The sequence below is a fragment of the Adiantum capillus-veneris genome, chromosome 4 (assembly GCF_014529385.1).
Source record: "Adiantum capillus-veneris isolate H3 chromosome 4, ASM1452938v2, whole genome shotgun sequence".
NCBI lineage: Eukaryota > Viridiplantae > Streptophyta > Polypodiopsida > Polypodiales > Pteridaceae > Adiantum > Adiantum capillus-veneris.
In genome coordinates, this window is record NC_140934.1 from 113,680,213 (window position 1) to 113,700,324 (window position 20,112).

At 43.1% G+C, this 20,112-nt stretch overlaps 1 protein-coding gene across 1 annotated transcript; it reads right to left on the bottom strand.

Moving 5' to 3' along the window:
• Nucleotides 1-15,241: 15,241 nt before the first annotated feature.
• Nucleotides 15,242-18,576, bottom strand: LOC147459830 (pentatricopeptide repeat-containing protein At2g39620-like). The gene is made up of 2 exons (XM_086511030.1): nt 18,412-18,576; nt 15,242-18,248 (listed from the first exon to the last, which is right to left on the bottom strand). Exons 1-2 carry the CDS (start codon nt 18,466-18,468, stop codon nt 15,291-15,293), a joined length of 3,015 nt encoding a protein of 1,004 aa, XP_086367156.1. The 5' UTR covers nt 18,469-18,576; the 3' UTR covers nt 15,242-15,290.
• Nucleotides 18,577-20,112: the final 1,536 nt, after the last annotated feature.

Genomic DNA, 20,112 nt, shown 5'->3' on the forward strand with positions numbered 1-20,112 from the left:
ATCTCATCATGATCTCTTGATATTGTTCCTAATGGAAATACTATCACATGTGCCACAATGTCTCTTATCCATTCAAGAGAGTTGGATACATTGTGTGTTTTCTAGCGTGGCAATTCTTTCATACTTTTGGCTACTTTGTATGCACTGGGATCAAGAAGAGCCTTTTTTTGTATCTATAAATGCAAAACTTAGTGTTGCCAAGTTTTTGGATGAAAAATACATACTCTATATGATCTCAATTTTGGTGATACTATTGTGCCATCTGGTGCCTTTTTTTTAGAGCTATATAAGCTCACTGCTTAGAAGAAATTTGTGGGAAATTTCAACTTATGTAGATCTTGATTCAAAAAAAATTTAGATGAAAAAATTTGGCATGGACATTTGCAAACTTGTGATATGGTTTCTTCGTTGCCCTCTCTTGAGGCACCATTGAAGCATGTATGTAAAGGCCGTATTTTGGACAAAATGAAGCGTTTTAATTTTTTGTGTGGGCTACTCCCAAATTGTAGCTTGTCCATAGTGATGTTTGTGGTCCGATGCGTACTCATATTTTGGGAATCATCTTTACTTAGTGAGTTTTACTGATGATTACTCAAGGCATCCATTGATGTATCTGCTATTGGAAAATTCTAAGTGTTATGTGCTTTAAAGAAATTTGCTTATGGCTGAAAATATAACTAGTTGTATTGTGGGCACCCTTCATTCTGATCGAGGGAGGGAGTGTATAAAATTCAATGCACTTTTGGTGAGTCATGGGATAAAATACCAATGTATAGTGCCATAGGTCCCTAAGCAAAATGGTGTTGCTAAGATGAAAAATAGGTCACTTGTGGAGATGGAACAATGTATGGTGAAAAGCCAAGCTTTGCCAATATATGTCTTTGCTTGAGGCTATCATGTTTTTTGTGTATGTACTTGTCACGTGCACACCTAACCCTATCTGTACGTGGACAAGCTACTTCATGACAAGGCACTTTTGTGAGTCTGCTTGCAGACCGTGCATGTCCAAACACTTAGAGTAGATACATATCCTCTGGTTGCACATAGCATGACCATCAGATTTCCATCAAAACCCATCAGGAGCATTTTTACAGTGCATAGACCTATTTTCCCTATTTTTGATATTTTTCACTTATGATTTTTAAGTGACTTTTGTTGGGAACTAGGTAGGGAAACTTTAGCAAGCAAGTATATAAGAAAACCCAGTGCTAGCACTTTCTGGCAGAAGAGGCAGTAGGAACCTTGTGTTCATCATGCACCTTCTCAGCAAGCCCCCCCCCCCCCCCGACGAAACTCCTAGCATTTTCAACCACAAGAATAACCAGTGTTTTCAGCCTTGCATAGCCTCCAATGTTTTTGCATTGCAGATCTACGTGGCGACAACAGGACACAGCAGGACCTAGCATTTTTGCAACAAGGACCCAGATTAGTCCTAGCGTTTTTGGAGTAGCATAACAGCCAGTGTTTTGCAGTTTCATCATGACAAGACCTTAAGAAGCTTCAACTTTTAAGTTTTCAGCAGTCAGACTCCGCAGTAGACGTCGTGAACCTCGCAGTCCTCACCTTCCCGCAGGTAGCAGATCCTCGCCGCACGGTCAGATCCAATGTCGTTTATAGTTTCAGCTCGAAACACGCAGATTTAAACACCTACATTTTCAGCACGTCGTCGTTGTATCGTTGTCATCGTTGTCATCACCGACATAGAGTCAAAATTTATCAGATAAAGATTTACATATTTTAGCCATTAGAGTTTCCAGATTTCAGCCCGTCCCGTCGTCGTCGACATCGTCGGCAAGTCCAAAGCATTATAGAGATTTGTGTAATCAATAGTAGACCGCTCTCGCCATAGAGAGTCGGGCCTTCAGAGGAGGGTTTGACAGCATTCTGGTGTCGTATTCTTCTCTCTCTATCTCGCAGTCTCAGCACCTTCATTCACAGTGTTTGCCACTTTGTGATCATTTGCAGTCTCTCACTAAAGGAACGGAAGGCTCTCCCTTTCGTAAGTAAAAGGAACCCTTGAGCACAGTTTGGAGCACTCATCTTGAGTAAAGTTCAACATTCACTTCCGCTGCACCTTACATTGGTATCAAAACTTTGGCAGTGTTCTGTATCACTCAAGGAAAGAACCACATAAATTTTTTTGCTTGTTGCGGTGGCACATAACCCAAGACCTCTTGTGAATGTCAATTCCTAATTGGATTTTTGAAGAGTGACAGGAAACCCAAAAAAGACGGGCTTGTCCAGCCTCCCCTTGTCTCTCTTTTCACTCATTGAAAGTGGACCGTGCACTTAGCGGCCGGCCAATCGACGTGAGGTGGGAAAAAGCAACCTTGGTGTGAGCGCAAGGCCGCCAAGTGGTGCGCCCGCGGGAAAGAGAAGAGCTTAGGTAAAGAGAAGATCCTTCTCTAACACAGATTGCAAGCTAAAGAAGAACCTCAAGAATTCAAGAACCTCTAGAACCCAAGACCCCAAGACCCACAAGAATCCAAGTTCCTCATGAACTTAAGAACCCACGACTTCGGTGTATGGTCATCACCCGAAGCGGGATGGATACTGCTCATGGAGATGATGAGCATGGAAGAGGTGAAGAAGAATTTTCCCCACCAAGAGGTTTTTATGACCCTCCCCCTTCCCATCTACGCCATGGTTTGCACCAAATCCTATGGAGGCTTTGGTCAAGACGATGATGGACATGATGGCACGACAAGAAGCAACTTGCATTGCCTTGGAACGTGAGCACGATGAACGAAAAGAAAGAAAAGTAGAGAGAAAGACAACTATTGAGCGTGAGCATGAGCAAGCGCACTTGGCTGTCGAAGACAGACGAGCAGCCTTGGAGGCAGAGCGTGAGGTGCAGAGAGACCTACGCATGCAAGAGTTGGTTCGACAGGATCTCACCTTGAAGTTCGAGCCGGACAAATATGGTGGTAGTTCATCAAGTGGTGCAAGCCGAGATTCAAACTCCAACAACCCCATCACAGAGAAGATCACGTTCAGTTAAGTATGATGGTAAAATGTATGCTATGATTATTCATTCTTGATTACATCAATTTAATGCTTATTTTTCGATAACTAAGAAGACAAGAAATAGCAAGGTTTTGACGATGCCATTAATTGGTACCACGCATGGCAAGAAGCCCAGTTGACTGCACACCTAGAGGAAGCCGAGGAAGGCATGCCCCTTTCCTTCAATTGGGCCGACTTCCAAGACAAGCTCAAGGTGCAGTTTATGCCACCACAGTACCAAGCACGGTTGAAAGACGATTGGTGCAATCTCAAGAAAAATGGTATGCCAGTTATATTTTTCTCTAATCGTGTTTTGCAACTCGGCACCCAATTACGCAAATCGGATGATGAGCGCAAGGAGGCTTTCATTTTTGGGTTGGATGACTATATCAAGTTTGATCTTGAATTCCTTGACCCAATCGATCTCAACAAGGCAGTAGCAATTGCTCTCACACAGGAGATGAAGCACAACAAGGGTAATGCTAAGGAAAACGAGACTTCTCCAAGTACCACTCAGACTCCTCAGAATGGTAAGAATGGTAAGAACAGTAACTCTTCTAACCAATCTTCCAATAGTCTCTCAGAAAACAACACTCCAAATGAACCTAAGGGTAAAGCAACCACAATTGAGAAACCTAAGCTCACTCCATATGAAAAGGCAGAACAAGGAATTTTAGAAGGATACATCATGTCAGAAGAACAAAGCATTTATTGTAAGGAAGGTCGTTGTTTTCATAATCACATCAAGGGTCACATAAAAAGAACATGTCCTAAGCTTGAATCTAATGATTCTAAAGAACCCATAGAACCCACTTCCTCTATCAATGCAATAAATGAGAGCACTAGTGTGACCCAAGTCTCTCATGATCCTCCCATTGATGAGTCTCTCATTAAGTGTTATGGTCATGTGAAGGGTCAGCGTTTTGTCATATTGTTTGACCCAGGCATTATGCATGATTTGATTGGTGGCTCTCTTGTCGAAAGAGCCCACGTGAAGGTTCGCAGGACATCTCCTTTCAAGGTGTCAGGATTCTCTCCCGGTATGGACTCTCTCATCATGCAAGAGTGCCTTGATGTTTTGTTCACTGTTCAACAAGTATCCTTCCGCAGAAAATTTGTAGTCTCTCCTCTTTCAGGATGTGATAAGCTTTTGGGCATTAGACGGTTTCGTAAGGATAACCCTCTCATTGATTGGACGAAGAATACAATGCCAAAAGTGACTCTCCCATTGTCATTCGTGGAGAGCAAGTTGTTCATTTTTCATCTCTCATTTCTAATGTGCAGGCAAAGATTGAAAATAATCCGGCAAAGAAGACTCTCTCAGTCTCTTCTTTTCCAAAGCACGACACACATGATTTTCATGATAATGATAAGCGAGATGATAAGCATGATGATTTGCATGATCAAGATGTGATTATTCACAAGCATGATGATTGCAGGATAATGATGTGATTGTTCACAAGGATGATGGTTTAGTTGATGCTTTTTCTAGTGAAGCTAACCTCATTGCAGATTCGATCAATCACGACAAACCGATCTTGGCTCTCAAGTCGAGGTCCAAATAACCCCTACAGGAAGTATTCTGTGTTTGAATGATTAGTTAGCACGCATTGTTTGAGTGTTTCATTCATGATGCTTTCCTGTATTTTAGTCACCGTCCTTATGTGATCCCTTTTTCTAGGCATGACATATTGTACGATGAACACGATTCACTCATGAATGAGCATGGATGTATGCGGATTACTCATGAAAAGATGAAATGTTTGCATTCAAGGAATTGACATTCGATGTTTCTTCCTTGGTATGACATAGTATCCAAAAGAGCACAAGAAGGATTGAGCATCAAGCATCGGCATTTCCATTGTGATTTTCCACAGTTGATTGATTTAGATCAGAAAGACAAGTTTCGATTCCATTGTTTGCGTGTGTTTGATGAATGTTTTAGCACTCCGTCTATATGTTCATCTACATTGCATGCACAATCTTTTAGGAAGACTAGATTTTTCCAGTCACTTTACATGGAATGGGTATGTTCATGTTTTTGTGTTGGAAGTGGTTTCAGGAATTTTCAGCCTCGGAGATTCTTGAAGAAGGTAGACGCATGACTATCGACAAAGTTGAAGCATTGAAGGAGACACATATGACTTTGTATTGCTTTTGGCACGGCCGAAAGAAGCAAGCATTGCAAACCTTTATGAAGTTCAAGTATCGCACGACCCACGCATCAGAGTGGGCCGGCGAAGACTCCTTAACAGTATTCCAGACGCTATTGGAGATCTCCCTCGATGCCATACAGTTCGGTACCAGTACCTCACTTTGAAAAGGAGGGGGATGTCACATGCACATCTAACCCCATGTGTACGTGGACAAGCTACTTCATGACAAGGGTTCAATTCAGTTCAGTTAGCCTAGCTTAGGAAGTGATATGGCACTTTTGTGAGTTTGTTCGCAGACCGTGCATGTCCAGACACTTTGAGTAGATGCATATCCTCTGGTTACACACAGCATGACCATCAGATTTCCATCAAAACCCATCAGGAGCATTTTTACAGTGCATATACCTATTTTCCCTATTTTTGACATTTTTCACTTATTATTTTTTAGTGACTTTTGTTGGGAACTAGGCAGGGAAAATTTAGCAAGCAAGTATATAAGAAATCCAGCGCTAGCACTTTCTGGCAGAAGAGGCAGCATGAACCTTGTGTTCATCAGTACCTTCTCAGCAAGACCCCCCCCTCCCCCCCAAGGCGGAACTCCTAGCGTTTTCAGCCACAAGAACAACCAGCGTTTTCAACCTTGCAGAGCCTCTAGCGTTTTTGCATTGCAAATCTACGTGGCGACAATAGGACAAAGCAGGACCTAGCGTTTTTGCAACAAGGACCCAGATCAGTCCTAGCATTTTTAGAGCAGCATAACAACCAGCGTTTTGCAGTTCCATCACGACAAGACCTCAAGAAGCTTCAATGTTTTCAGTTTTCAGCAGTCAGACTTCGCAGTAGACGCCGTGAACCTTGCAGTTCTCACCTTCCTGCAACAGATCCTTGCCGCACGGTCAGATCCAGCATAGTTTATAGTTTCAATCCGAAAAACGCAGATTTCAGCATCTACGTTTTCAACACATTGTCGTTGTATCTTCGTCATCTTCGTCGTCACCGACATAGAGTCAAAATTTAGCAGATAAAGATTTGCAGATTTCAACCATTAGCGTTTCTAGATTTCAGCCCGTCTCGTCGTCGTCGACATCGTCGGCAAGTCCAAAGCATTGTAGAGATTTGTGCAATAAATAGTAGACTGCTCTCGCCATAGAGAGTGGGGCCTTTGGAGGAGGGTTTGACAACATTCTGGTGTCGTATTCTTCTCTCTCTATCTCACAGTCTCAACACCTCATTCACAGTGTTTGCCACTTTGTTTGTAATCATTTGCACTCTCTCACTAAAGGAACGGAAGGCTCTGTTGAGATGTCGAGCTCTAATTCTTGAGCTGGCATCCACTACGGGTCTTGGCCGCTTACGGCATTTACTCACTGGCGCGTTAGGTGACCGACACGGAGGATCTCTGCCAGTGATTCTACAGCTGGACTACACTTATAGTGCCAGCCTAGTACGCTTCTAGCGAGTTCACACTTAGTGACCGCATGTACATATGTGCTACTTTTCAGTTTTAGCACTTAGTCATTTTGTACTCTCTTTTCTGTGAGAAGAAGAAGAAGCTTTCCATCTCTGTGTGGTTTGTGCTTGTCTTGTGTAGCTCTCTTGCATCCTCTTTCTTTACATGGTATCAGAGCCTGGTGCAGGCAAGAGAGGCTAAGAGAGCAAGAGCATCACAATCCCTTCGTTCGCAATCCACGACCAGATGCACAGAGATTTATTGTACAAGTTTCTGAACAGGTCTCCAAAGTGCAGTACACGGAGATTTACTGTACAAGTACAGTGGTTGTATGTACGCTTGATTGTGGACACTCGTTGAGTGTAGAAAGCGTTATAGGTACCACGATAGCAGGTTCAACAGATTTGCAGGTTTTTGCAGATTGCAGCTATTTTGTCTTAGTGCTTCAAAATGTCTGACCGTTTCAGTCAGATTATCACTGAGAAGCTTGAGAAAAATAACTACCCTGCATGGAAGTTCAGAATAAAAAATTTCGTAAAAGGAAAAGGTTATTGGGACTATGTAGAAGGAGACAATGAAAAGGAACCAGAGATTCCCGAGGCAAATGCTACAGCAGAACAAAGGAAAGCTTTGAGGGACTGGCAACAAGGCCAGAGCAAAGTGATGTATTGGCTTTCTATGAGCATCACAGATGGCATGATGGACTATCTACAAGATGCTGAAACCCCCGCCATTGCATGGAAAAACTTAGGCAGAGTGTTCGAGGTGAACACCAAGGCCAGGAAGCTTCAACTAAAGTCGGAGCTAAATCAGGTTAAGAGGAACAACCTCTCCATCAATGATTATGCTTTGAAGATCAAGAGTATCATCGAGGCTCTTGGATCTATTAAAGTCTCAGTGGAAGACGATGACATTGTCCGTGCATGCTTGGATGGTCTAGGAGATGAGTATGTACATTTCAGGTCTTCCATGAATACAAGAGACGACATCCCCGTGTTCCAAGATTTGATTTCTATGCTTATTCTTGAGGAGAAGAACCTTGGTCTTGACACATCTACTTCTCATGGCAAAAATAATTCTGAACAGACCTTCTATTCTAACTCCAACAGAGGTAGAGGTAGAGGTAAAGGTCGTGCTCGAGGCCCAAGTGGTTGCAGGGGCCAATTTCGAGAAGGTCAATCAAATCAAAACAATACAGGTGGCAGGGGAAACCAGTCTCAAGGCAGGGGGAGTCAAAGAGATCATGGTGCAGGATCAAGTAGGCAGCAACATACTGCAGATAGCAGAGAATGTTGGACTTGTGGTGAAAGAGGTCACATGTCACGTGATTGTCCAAAGGGAAAATCAAGTGGAAAGAGAGAACAAGGCAACTATGCATCTACTAGTAGAGATGCAGATGACAGCAAAAACGAGCGCATGTTTGTTATGCAGCACGTAATGAATACAATGACTGCAAAGAATTCCACCCAAGATGATGTTTGGTATGTGGATTCAGGTGCCTCTAATCACATGACGTCTCGTGGAGAGTGGTTTAGAGATATGCGCAAACCAGATGTGTTAGGCTATGTGCAGATAAGAGATGACACAGCTCACCCCATTGCTCATGTAGGGGACATACCTCTAAATACGAAGAGTGGGAAATCAAAGTACTTAACAGATGTACTTCATATCCCAAACATTACAAAGAATCTTGTTTCTGTTGGACAAATGGTTGAGCAAGGTTTGCAGGTTCGCTTCAATCCCAATGATTGTTATGTAGAAGATTTCCAGAATGGCTGAAGCTGATCACAGAGGGAAAATGTGTGGGCAAAATGTTTACGCTGAATGTAAACATGCCTGAGGTAAAAGCTGCATTATTTGCACAGGGCACATGTGTTGTGGCTGATGTTGACATTTGGCACAAACGCATTGGCCATGTCAATGAGCAGAGATTGTGCAGCATGCAATCAAAACAGATTGTAAAAGGTTTGCCCAAATTCAAGGTCGACGGTATGCATAAAGTGTGTAGCATGCCAGTTTGGAAAACAGTCAAAGGGCTCATTTCCACATGAGCGCAATGTATGTAAAAAGCCACTTGAGGTGGTGCACACAGATGTTTGGGGTCCAACCGATACTGCAAGTATACATGGTTGCAGGTATTATGTCTCTTTCATTGATGACCATACAAGGAAAGTATGGGTCTACTTCATGCATAACAAAATTGAAGTGTTTGGTCACTTTCAAGACTTCAAATTCATGATTGAGAAGGAGACAGATATGCAAATCAAGACATTGAGGTCAGATGGAGGGGGAGAGTACTTCTCCAATGATTTTTCAGATTTTCTGCAAAAGCATGGTATACGCAGGCAGTTTACATGCAGATATACTCCACAGTAGAATGGGGTCGCAGAAAGGAAAAACAGGCACATTGCAGAGGTTGCACGCGCATTGATGAATGAGAAGAACATGCCTCATCATTTCTGGGCTGAAGCTGTAAATATAGCTGTGTACATTATGAACAGGACACCTACAGCTGCGGTGCATAATGTAACACCTGAGGAAAAGTTTACAGGTACAAAGCCTGATTTGGCACACTTGAAAGTGTTTGGCTGCATAGCTTACGTGCATGTACCAGATGAGCTGTGTAGGAAATTGGATCCTAAAGCAGAGAAATGTATTCTTGTGGGATATTCCCTTGAACAAAAGGGGTATAGGTGCTACAATCCTACTACACGAGAATTACGAGTGAGCAGAGATGTAGTCTTTGGTGAGATGACTAGCTGGTATAGTAATGCACATGGCACTATTGGGGCTGATGTAAAAGATGATGTGGTTGTACAAAATGTGAGGCCAATGTCACAGGTTTTGAGTGGACCACAAGAGTCGTCTTCTCGTGGCTCTGTTGAGAAGCCATGGAATGGTAGACTACGTACGCAGGGCACTCCACCAGCAGGTACAAGGAATGTATCACGAAAAGAAAAGGAAAAGGTTGATGAACCTCCCCTTATGGCTGATGCATCATCAGGTTTTTCACATGTAGACATGGATTCATATGGTTTTGAACAAAGTCTTGATGAGGAATTTGGAATTCCGGCTGTCAGGACACCTGGTGTAAGGAAAGTACAAGAAGATGCTAGAGGGCAAAGGAGTGACCCAGGACCGCGCAGATCTAACAGAGTCAGAAATCCAGTTCAGAAATTGACTTATGATGGGTATCTAGCGCATCACCAAGCCTACATGGCTAAGGTGATATAGGATGTGGAGCCCACATGTTTTGAGGATGCAGTTGGAAATGTGCATTGGAATGATGCAATGAATGAAGAGATGGCTGCATTGGAAGCAAACGACACATGGGAGTTGGTGCCATTGCCAAGTGGCAAGAAAGCTATTGGCTGTAAATGGGTGTATAAAACTAAGCATAAGGCTGATGGTAACATTGAGCGTCACAAGGCAAGGCTGGTCGCAAAGGGTTATGCACAGACATATGGGATAGACTATGAGGAGACCTTTGCTCCAGTGGCAAAGATGATGACTGTGAGAGCTGTCATAGCAGTGGCTGCATCTAGAGGATGGATTATGCATCAAATGGATGTAAAGAATGCCTTCTTGAATGGTGAGTTGCAAGAGGAAGTGTATATGGATCAGCCACCTGGTTATGTCGATCCAGGTTACCCAGATTATGTATGAAGACTTCTCAAAGCTTTGTATGGTTTGAAGTAGGGCTCTAGAGCATGGTATGACAGGATTGCCAAGTATCTTGTCAGTATTGGTTTTAGGAGAGCTCATGCTGATCATTCACTCTATGTACGTGAGAGTGATGTGGGGATTGTGGTAATTACCATATATGTAGATGAACTTATTATTGTGGGTGACAATGCTATGGAGATTGACCATGTGAAGGGTCTTCTCAAACAGGAGTTTGAAATGAAAGATTTGGGCGAGTTGCGCTACTTTCTTGGCATTGAGGTGATCAGGACTCCAGAGGGTGTATGGCTGTCACAGAGACAGTATGCTTTGGACATGTTGTCAAAGTATGGTATGGCTGATTGTAAGCCAATTTCTATTCCCTTGGATGTGAATGCAAAGCTGAGTGAAAAAAGGGTGATGTTGTTGAGGATGTCAAGATGTACAGGAAGATTTTGGGTAGTTTAATCTACTTGACTATCACGAGGCCAGACTTGGAGAGTCAGTTCATGCAGCTTCCGAGGAAGCCACATTTGGATGGAGTACGACGGACACTTAGGTATGTGCAAGGGACTCTTGACTATGCATTGTTCTATGCAGCAGATGCTCCATTAGCATTGTATGGGTATACAAATGCAGATTGGGCAAGTAGCATTGTTGATAGGAGATCTACGAGTGGCTTCATGTTCTCTTTTGGGAGTACTGCTGTTACTTGGAGCAGCAAAAAGCAGCCTACGATTGCTTTATCGAGCACAGAGGCCGAGTACAGAGATGCAGCAGTTGCGGCGTGTGAGGTAGCTTGGCTACGCACATTACTTGAGGACTTGGGAGTGCAGGTGGACCAGCAGATTGTCATCCATTGTAACAACCTCAGCAGCATGTAGTTGGCTAGGAACCGAGTGTTCCATGCCAGGACTAAGCACATAGAGGTCCATTACCACTACGTTCGAGAGCGAGTGTTGGCGGGCGACATCGACTTGGTCTATGTCAGCACAGAGGAGCAAATAGCGGATATCTTTACCAAGGCCCTCGGAGCTGAGAAGCTTCGACGTTTCCGGACTATGCTTGGACTCTGCGACATGCAGAGCTCGAGGGGGAGTGTTGAGATATCGAGCTCTACATTTTGAGTTGGCATCCACTACGGGTCTTGGCCGCTTACGGCATTTACTCACTGGCGCGTTAGGTGACCGACACGGAGGATCTCTGCCAGTGATTCTACAGTTGGACTACACTTATAGTGCCAACCTAGTACGCTTCTAGCGAGTTCACACTTAGTGACCGCATGTACGTATGTGCTACTTTTCAGTTTTAGCACTTAGTCATTTTGTACTCTCTTTTCTGTGAGAAGAAGAAGAAGCTTTCCATCTCTGTGTGGTGTGTGCTTGTCTTGTGTAGCTCTCTTGCATCCTCTTTCTTTACAGGCTCTCCCTTTCGTAAGTAAAGGGAACCCTTGAGCACAATTCAGAGAACTCATCTTGAGCAAAGTTCAACATTCACATCTGCTGCACCTTACAGTACTAAACAAGTGTCCCACTAAATCATTGTTATCAATCACTCCATATGAGGCTTGGAATGGAAAGAATCCATCTATTGGTGACTTGCACATGTTTGGTTAATTGGCTTATGCTTTGACGCATGAGCAACACACCCTCGTAATTTTGTTCAAAAATTGTTGGAAAACAAGGTGTATCGGCTTAAGAGGGCTTTGTATGGATTGAAGCAAGCTCCACTTACTTGATATAAGAAGATCCATGTGTACTTTGCTGCATATGGATTTTAGAGTAATCTAGATAAGATAACATTGTATGTCAGGTGTGTGCATGATGTATTTATGATCATTGTGAATTATGTTGATGTCTGCTCCTCATTGAAACAAGTGAGGGACACATTGCTAATTCTAAGACTGATTTGAATGCCTCTTTTGAGGTGTGAAATTTAGGGCTTTTGCATCATTTGTTGGGCATATAGTCTAAGTATGGTAATGGAGGTATTGCTTTGTGTCACACAAAGCACATTCAGACATTGTTTCATAGTACATCCTTGAAGATTGCAAGCCTATTTTTGCTCCTATAAAGAGACGTTTGAAGCTTATTCTTCATGATGTTGGAAACTATTTTAATGTCACTCTCTATCACCAATGTATCGGTTGCCCAATTTATGTATCTATTACAAGGCTATATGTTTAGTATGTAGTCTCATAGATGAGCATATTTTTTGAAAATAGGACTGCAGGGAAACACACACAGCTTGGAGAATATGAAGAAGCTCAAGGCACACAATAGAGAGTAGTATTACTTAATGTGAAATTGAAAGATAAGATAGCCCTAGAGTGATGGATATATAGACAATGCACGCGGGAAAAAACCTTCGAGTGAGGAAAAAAAATTCCTTGGTGGTTCTAAGTGTGTTCACACACATCACTACCACATATGTATGGTAACAAATCCCCCCTGGAGTGATGCGGTGAACAAGAGCTAGCATATAGTGTATAGAGAAGTGACATGCCGTGAGTGCATGATTAATCCACAAAGGAGAGTAAGTCCAAATATTTGTGGAAAGCTTCAAATTTCTCACGAGGATATGTCTTTGTGAATAGATCTGCAAGGTTGTCCTATGTTGGCACATGAGCTAAGCTGATCTCTCTCGTCTCTTTCTAACATAGTGCTAATGCACCTCAATGTGCTTTGTAGCATGAAAAACTGAGCTTTTTTTGCAACTGCCAATGCGCTCTGGCTATTAGTGTAGATGATGTTGGCAATGTCATGTCCAACACCCAAATTAGTCATAAGGCATCTGATCCATATACACTCAACCATAGCTGTGAATACTGCCCTATCCTCAGCGTCACAATTGGAAGTGGCCGCAGTAGGTTGCTTCTTACTCAACCATGATACGCATGAACTACCGAGCATGAAACAAAAACCACTTGTGGACACTCAAGTGCTAAAACAACCAGTCCAATCTAAGCTAAAAAAAGCATGTAAATCTGGTGGCAAGGATCCCCCCTTGGGATAAAACGACCCAAGATGTAAAGTGTCACTCAAGTAGCAAAAAATCTTCTTAGCAGCTTGCCAATGCTTAGACCCTAGGCTATGCATAAATCTATTGAATTGTGAGATTGCAAACTGAATATCAAGCCTCGTGTTGCATATATAAATAAGGCATCCAACAATAATTTGGTAAAGAGTGACATCGGCAGGATCACCAACATCATGAAGACTCAACTTTAAACCTATTTTCATGAAAGTAGGAATAGGTTTGTAGTCCTCAAGTCCAAACTTATATAGCAATGTCTCTATGTAACTTCTTTGACACAAGGCAATACCACCATCACACTGCTTAAATTATATGCCCAAATAATGATGCAATAGCCCCAAATCTTTCATCTTGAAAGTAGCATAGATCTACATCGGTAATAGGTTGATCTGTAGCATTTTTTGAAACCCACATAGACTGTACATTTGCCTTATTGGAATTTACACTCAAATTTCCACCACTGAAAAGAGGTAAGGAGCTGTCATAAATGTCTTGTGAGCTTAAATTACTATCTCTAGTACATAACAACAAAATATTTCACGAACACAACACCTTGTGACACCAAGAAATGTTTTTTTTGCGGATGATACAACCTATAACCTTTGCTTTCAATACTATAACCAACAAAAATGCATTTAACAATCTTATCATCCAATTTTTTGCGCTGCATTTGTGGCACCAAAGCGTAAGTCAAAAAGCCAAAATGCACATGTGATGAATAGATGGCTTCTTTTCATGCCAAGTCATGTTCAATTCTATCTCCCTAATGCAATCACTTTCATCAATGCACCACATCTCTCACTCATGTCCTCTGGATGATGGGCACATGTATTCTAATAAGGAATGACAGTGCAATGAACATAAAACTCATGATCCTCAAGTTTACTCTCTTGTTTAGGTGCTTTTCAAAAATAGGAAACGGTGGGCTCTCCTTTGAGCACTTAGTACAACTAAAGTCCGAGACGGGTATGATGCTGCAACCTATGTCATAATTATGCAACTGCTGAAGTTTAGTCCACATTCTTTAAAGTTTAGTTCTTTCAAATCTCTTGAACCTAACAATGTAGGGTCTTGCTGGAGCTAAAGTAAGAGTCATGATGCAAAAGGAGACCCAAGAATGATGCACATCAACAGTACTCTATGGCTTATTTAAAATTGTACCAATTATTCCTTATGCTCACTCTGCTTGTACCATCTTTGAACACCTGTTGCCACCACCGTCTTTCTCGTCTTACAACTATAAGAGCAATGCAAGTGTTTACAATACACCTTACAACTGCTCTCATCAAGGGAGAGAATCGTTTTGCACAAATGTATTCGACCATAGAGGACTTCCGAGAGAGAGAGAGAGAGAGAGAGAGAGAGAGAGAGAGAGAGAGAGAGAGAGAGCTTGTGTAGATGTTGAGGAAGGTTGTAGATCTTAGAAAATGACATCATGGGCCATCTAATAACAACTGAAGGCTATTTGCACGTGGATGGGTGGTATTTTTGGCTGTTTGCATTGTGCACTTGTTGTCTTTACCCGCAAGGTGTTCTCAATAGACTCGTTGATGACAGGACCCGACCTAATTCTTGTGGTGAATACGTACAATCATCATTCACATAATCTTGTGGTAATCTTTAAAGTCGGACCCTTTCGTCACAAGAGTTTGGGCTTCCTTTGGAGCTAACCACAATAAGCACCCATGCAACTTCAAGTTCCCCAAATTGATATTTACCAAAGCTTTTCTTACTGATAATCACCACAAGAGCATTTTCCACCTTCAAAGACGCGCAGGCGATCTGCATCTGAGGCAGACATCCCCGCGGTAGATATCAGTGGCCATGCAGGTGATATCAGTGAGGTAGCAGCATGACAATCCCCGCATACCCACAGGTGGTGATTCATATATCCATCCTTTGAGGTGTATTGATGATTGCACAAGCAATGGCCAGTTTCTCAGAATGCTGGCAAAACAAAACCTTGAGGAATACCCTTGTTACACATTATCTAATTCTATTGCACGCTCAAAGGCCAATCGTCCAAGCTCCACATTTCCTCCTTTTAGACAAGCAGCTAGAAGAGCCGACCATACTGGAAGATAATCATCAGATGGCATCATCTTGATGACTCTCATAGCTTTGTCAAAATGGCTTGCCCGCCCGAAAAGGTCAACCATGCAAGTGTAGTGCTCTTTGACTGGTATAATGCCATATTTTTCCCTCATGCTATCAAAAAGCATTTGGCCCTCATCCAGTAGACCAGAGTGACTACATGCATTGAGCACACTAAGCAAAGTGATTGCAGTTGGGAAGATGCCCTCGTGTTGCATCCAATATAAACAGTTCACAGCTTCCTCGGCCAGCCCTTGCTGGGCATATCCTCCTATAAGAGCACTCCAAGAGACTTCGTCTGGCGAGAAACCCTCACTTCGCATCTGGTTAAAACAGGCCAGAGCTTCCTTGCCACAGCCATGTTGGGCATATCCTACAGTCAACGTGTTCCAAGAGACGACATTCCGGATAGGAAGGCCATTAAGAACTTCTCGTGCTTTTGTAAGGGCACCACATTTGACATACATATCAACCAAAGCATTACCAGGCACAATATCTTTCTCCAACAGCCCCTGACTAGCAATCTCATCGTGAATTCTCTCACCCATGTGAAAGTCTTTTGTAAGGCCACAGGCCTTCAGGGTGCAAGCATAGGTGATTGCATTCGGTGAGAGGCCTTCCCTTTGCATCCGATGAAAACAGCACAGAGCTTCCTTGCCACAGCCATTTTCAGCATATCCTGCAATCAATGCACTCCAAGACACAACATTTCGGATAGAAAGCTCATCAAGAACTTTTTGTGCTTTCGTAAGGGCACCACATTTTGCATACATATCGACCAAAGCATTTCCAAGCACCACATGTTTTTCCAACAGCCCTTGACTAGCAATCTCATTGTGAATTCTCTCACCCATGTGAAGGCTTTGCATAAGGCCACATGCCTTCAAGGTACAAGCATAGGTGATTGTATTCGGAGAGAGGCCGTCACTTCGCATCTTGTGAAAGCAGCACAGTGCTTCCTTGCCACAGCCATGTTGGGCATATCCTACAATCAACGCGTTCCAAGAGACAACATTCCGAAGAGAAAGCCCATCAAGAAGCTTTTGTGCTTTCGTAACGGCACCACATTTGGCATACATATCGACCAAAGCATTACAAAGCAAAACATGTTTCTCCAACAGCCCCTGACTAGCAATCTCGTCAAGAATTCTCTCACCCATATGAAGGTCTTGTCTAAGGCCACACGCCTTCAAGATGCAAGCATAGGTGGTTGCATCTGGAGAAAGGCCCTCCCCTCGCATCTGGTGAAAACAGCCTAGAGCTTCCTCACTACAGCCATGTTGGGCATATCCCGCAATCAGCGCACTCCAAGAGACGAGATCCCGAAGAGGAAGCTCATCAAGAACTTTTCGTGCTTTCCTGAGGGCACCACATTTTGCATACATATCAACCAAAGCATTGCCAAGGACAACATCTTTTGACAACAGCCCCTCATTACCAATTGCATCGTGAATTCTCTCACCAATGTGAAGGTCTTGAGTAAGGCCACAGGCCTTCAAGGTGCAAGCATAGGTGATTGCATTTGGAGAAAGGCCTTCCCTTTGCATCTGTTTAAAACAGTTCAGAGCTTCCTTTCCACAACCATGTTGGGCATATCCTGCAATCATCGTGCTCCAAGAGACAACATTCCGGATAGAAAGCTCATCAAGAACTTTTTGTGCTTTCAAAAGGGCACCACATTTGGCATACATATCAACCAAAGCATTGCCAAGCACAACATGTTTCTCTAACAGCCCCTGATTAACAATCTCATCGTGAATTCTTTCACCCAAGTGAAGGTCTTGCATAAGGCCACAAGCCTTCAAGGTGCAAGCATATGTGACTGCATTCGGAGAGAGGCCTTCCCTTCGCATCCGGTGAAAACAGCACAAAGCTTCCTTACCACAGCCATGTTGGGCATTTCCTGCGATCAACGCGTTCCAAGAGACGACATTTCGGACAGAAAGACCATCAAGAACTTTTTCTGCTTTTCTAAGTCTACCACATTTGGCATACATATCAACCAAAGCATTGCCAAGCACAACATGTTTCTCCAATAGCCCCTGACCAGCAATCTCATCGTGAATTTTCTCACCCATTTGAAGGTCTTGCAAAAGACCACAAGCCTTCAAGGTGCAAGCGTAGGTGATTGCATTCGGAGAGAGGCCTTCCCTTTGCATCCTATGAAAACAGCACAAAGCTTCAATGCCACAGCCATGTTGGGCATATCCTGCAATCAACGCATTCCAAGAGACGACATTTTGGGCAGATTGCCCATCAAGAACTTTTTGTGCTTTCGAAAGGGAACCACATTTGGCATACATATCGACCAAAGCATTGCCAAGCAGAACATATTTCTCCAACAGCCCCTGCCCGGCAATCTCGTCATGAATTCTCTCACCCATGCGAAGGTCTTGCATAAGGCCACAAGCCTTCAAGGTGCATGCATAGGTGATTGCATCGGGAGAGAGGCCTTCCCTTCGCATCCGGTGAAAACAGCACAAAGCTTCCTTGCCACAGCCATGCTGGGCATATCCTGCAATCAATGCGTTCCATGTGATGACATTCCGGACAGGAAGTCCATCAAGAACTTCTCGTGCTTTAGTGAGGGCACCACATTTGGCATACACACTCACCAATGTGCTCCCTAGATATGCGTCTTTCCGAAGTAACGCACTATTGCGGAGCTCAGTGTGTATCCTACTGACTTGGTACAAATCCTTTTTCTGAGCACAGGCTTTTAGCATGGTCAGAAATGAAAAAATTGTTGCTTTTGACTCATCATCGTGCTCTTTCTGTCTGCGCTTGACTTGTGAAGCAAATATTGCTTCTTCGCTGAATTGGTCGGAGGTTTTTGCACCGCTCTGTGGATACAAAACCAATGACGCTTAAGGATATTCATCAGCCACCAAAATTGAGAAAAGGAAAACTGTTTTTGAACGTGCATACACACGCGCGCACGAGAGAGAGAGAGAGAGAGAGAGAGAGAGCAGGAAATGACGAGAAAAGAGAAACAGTGCTTCTTACCTTGGCAGTATGCAGTCCCACAGCGGAGGCCAACATCGTTCTCGATTTGTTCCTCATTTGCAGATGCAGACAAAATCAGAAGAACAAAGAGACATTGACAGAAGACAGTTGCTGGAGAGCGAGATCCCTTCTCCCTGATCATGGCGTGTTTGCAACTGATAGTGAGTATACATTTTAAATTGCAGTATCCTTGGAAGGTTTTTGCAATTTTAAAAACACAAATTGCTAATAATTCTCTCTCTCTCTCTCTCTCTCTCTCTCTCTCTCTCTCCATCGCTAGGTGGTCGGGGGCTGCAGGGAACACTCGCCGGTTGAAGGAGATGTCGATGTGTGACTGGGGGTTGTAGGGAACACTCGTTGGTTGAAGGAGCTGCTTTCGGAATCCCTCCCCCTTTTATAATAGTATAGATGTCCATGCCATCAGTGGGCAATTGCAAGTTGTCGTTGTTGCGTGACATCGTGCTGCATCTCGAGTAACCTTTTAAATTGCCATGTTAGTGGCAATTTTATATCCAACTATTCTACTCTATAAGGGAGAGCCATTTTCAGGCCCACCACGTGGAAACAGAGGAGGTTCAAACACTGTTGAAATTCTTTAGCGGGATCCAACAGGCCTCAAGGGGTGAATAGCTATGAGGGGGCATTGAAGGGCACGTTTTCTCTCTCTCTCTCTCTCTCTCTCTCTCTCTCTCTCTCTCTCTCTCTCACACACACACACACACACACACACACACACACACACTCTCACTCATGCATGCACACACATGCGATAGTTGGCACATCTGTCGGCCAACTCTTCTTTCTCTAGCCTTGAAATTGGATTGCAAGAAGCAGTTTTGAACTGAGTGACATTTCCTCTCCTCTCCTGTATAGCAATGTCTCCACTATATCTCAATCCCCCTCTCACCTTCCCTTTTTTGCCTCCATGAAGTTGTATCCGAGAGGTTCTCTCTCTCTCTCTCTCTCTCTCTCTCTCTCTCTCTTACACACACACACACACACACACACACACAGTTTTTGGGTGTGTATGGCAATGCACGTGTGTGTGTGTGTGTGTGTGTGTGAGATAAAATTTAATATCTAACCAACCCAATTGATTTTCTCATATTAAACTGATCATTTAATGTGAGAGTATACCCCTCCTCCCCCCCTCACATGTTTGGTCCATCTCTCTCTCTCTCTCTCTCTCTCTCTCTCTCTCTCGTATTATTAAATTATATCATTTGGACATGTGTCTCTTTGAGAAAAAGAACTTAAGTATTTATTTTTATGCATCTAAATTTTCATTGGACCCTTTTAAAGTCTATCCAATAGGATTCAAGCACATCATGAGGGCCACATGTGGAGGATTTTGACATGTGTCTTTTATGCTTCTTAAGTCCTTTGTTTGAATTGAACATTTCAAGCACTTAATCAATTAAGCATGGACATCGTTTATGCCTCTTGAGAGTTTATCTTTGAATTGAACACTTCAAGAACCTTAGTCATTTAAGCATGTGAGAAGTACCTCAAGCTTGGGCAAGGTTCCCACAAACACTTAGCAAGCCGACAAGCACCTCATGCTTAAGTAGGATTCCCACCTGAAGGTCAACCCTAGCTTGCCTAAGGTCAAAGGACTTTTTAACACTAACTTTTGGAAGTCTTTAATGAAGATAATCCTAAGGTCTTTAAGCTCTATTAGGTAGCATTGCTCTTTAACAT

Coding starts and splice junctions, on each gene's coding strand:
- LOC147459830 (XM_086511030.1), bottom strand. CDS start 18,468: ATGAGGAACAAATCGAGAACGATGTTGGCCTCCGCTGTGGGACTGCAT. Junction 18,249..18,411: donor TGGGACTGCATACTGCCAAG/GTAAGAAGCACT, acceptor TTGTATCCACAG/AGCGGTGCAAAAACCTCCGA.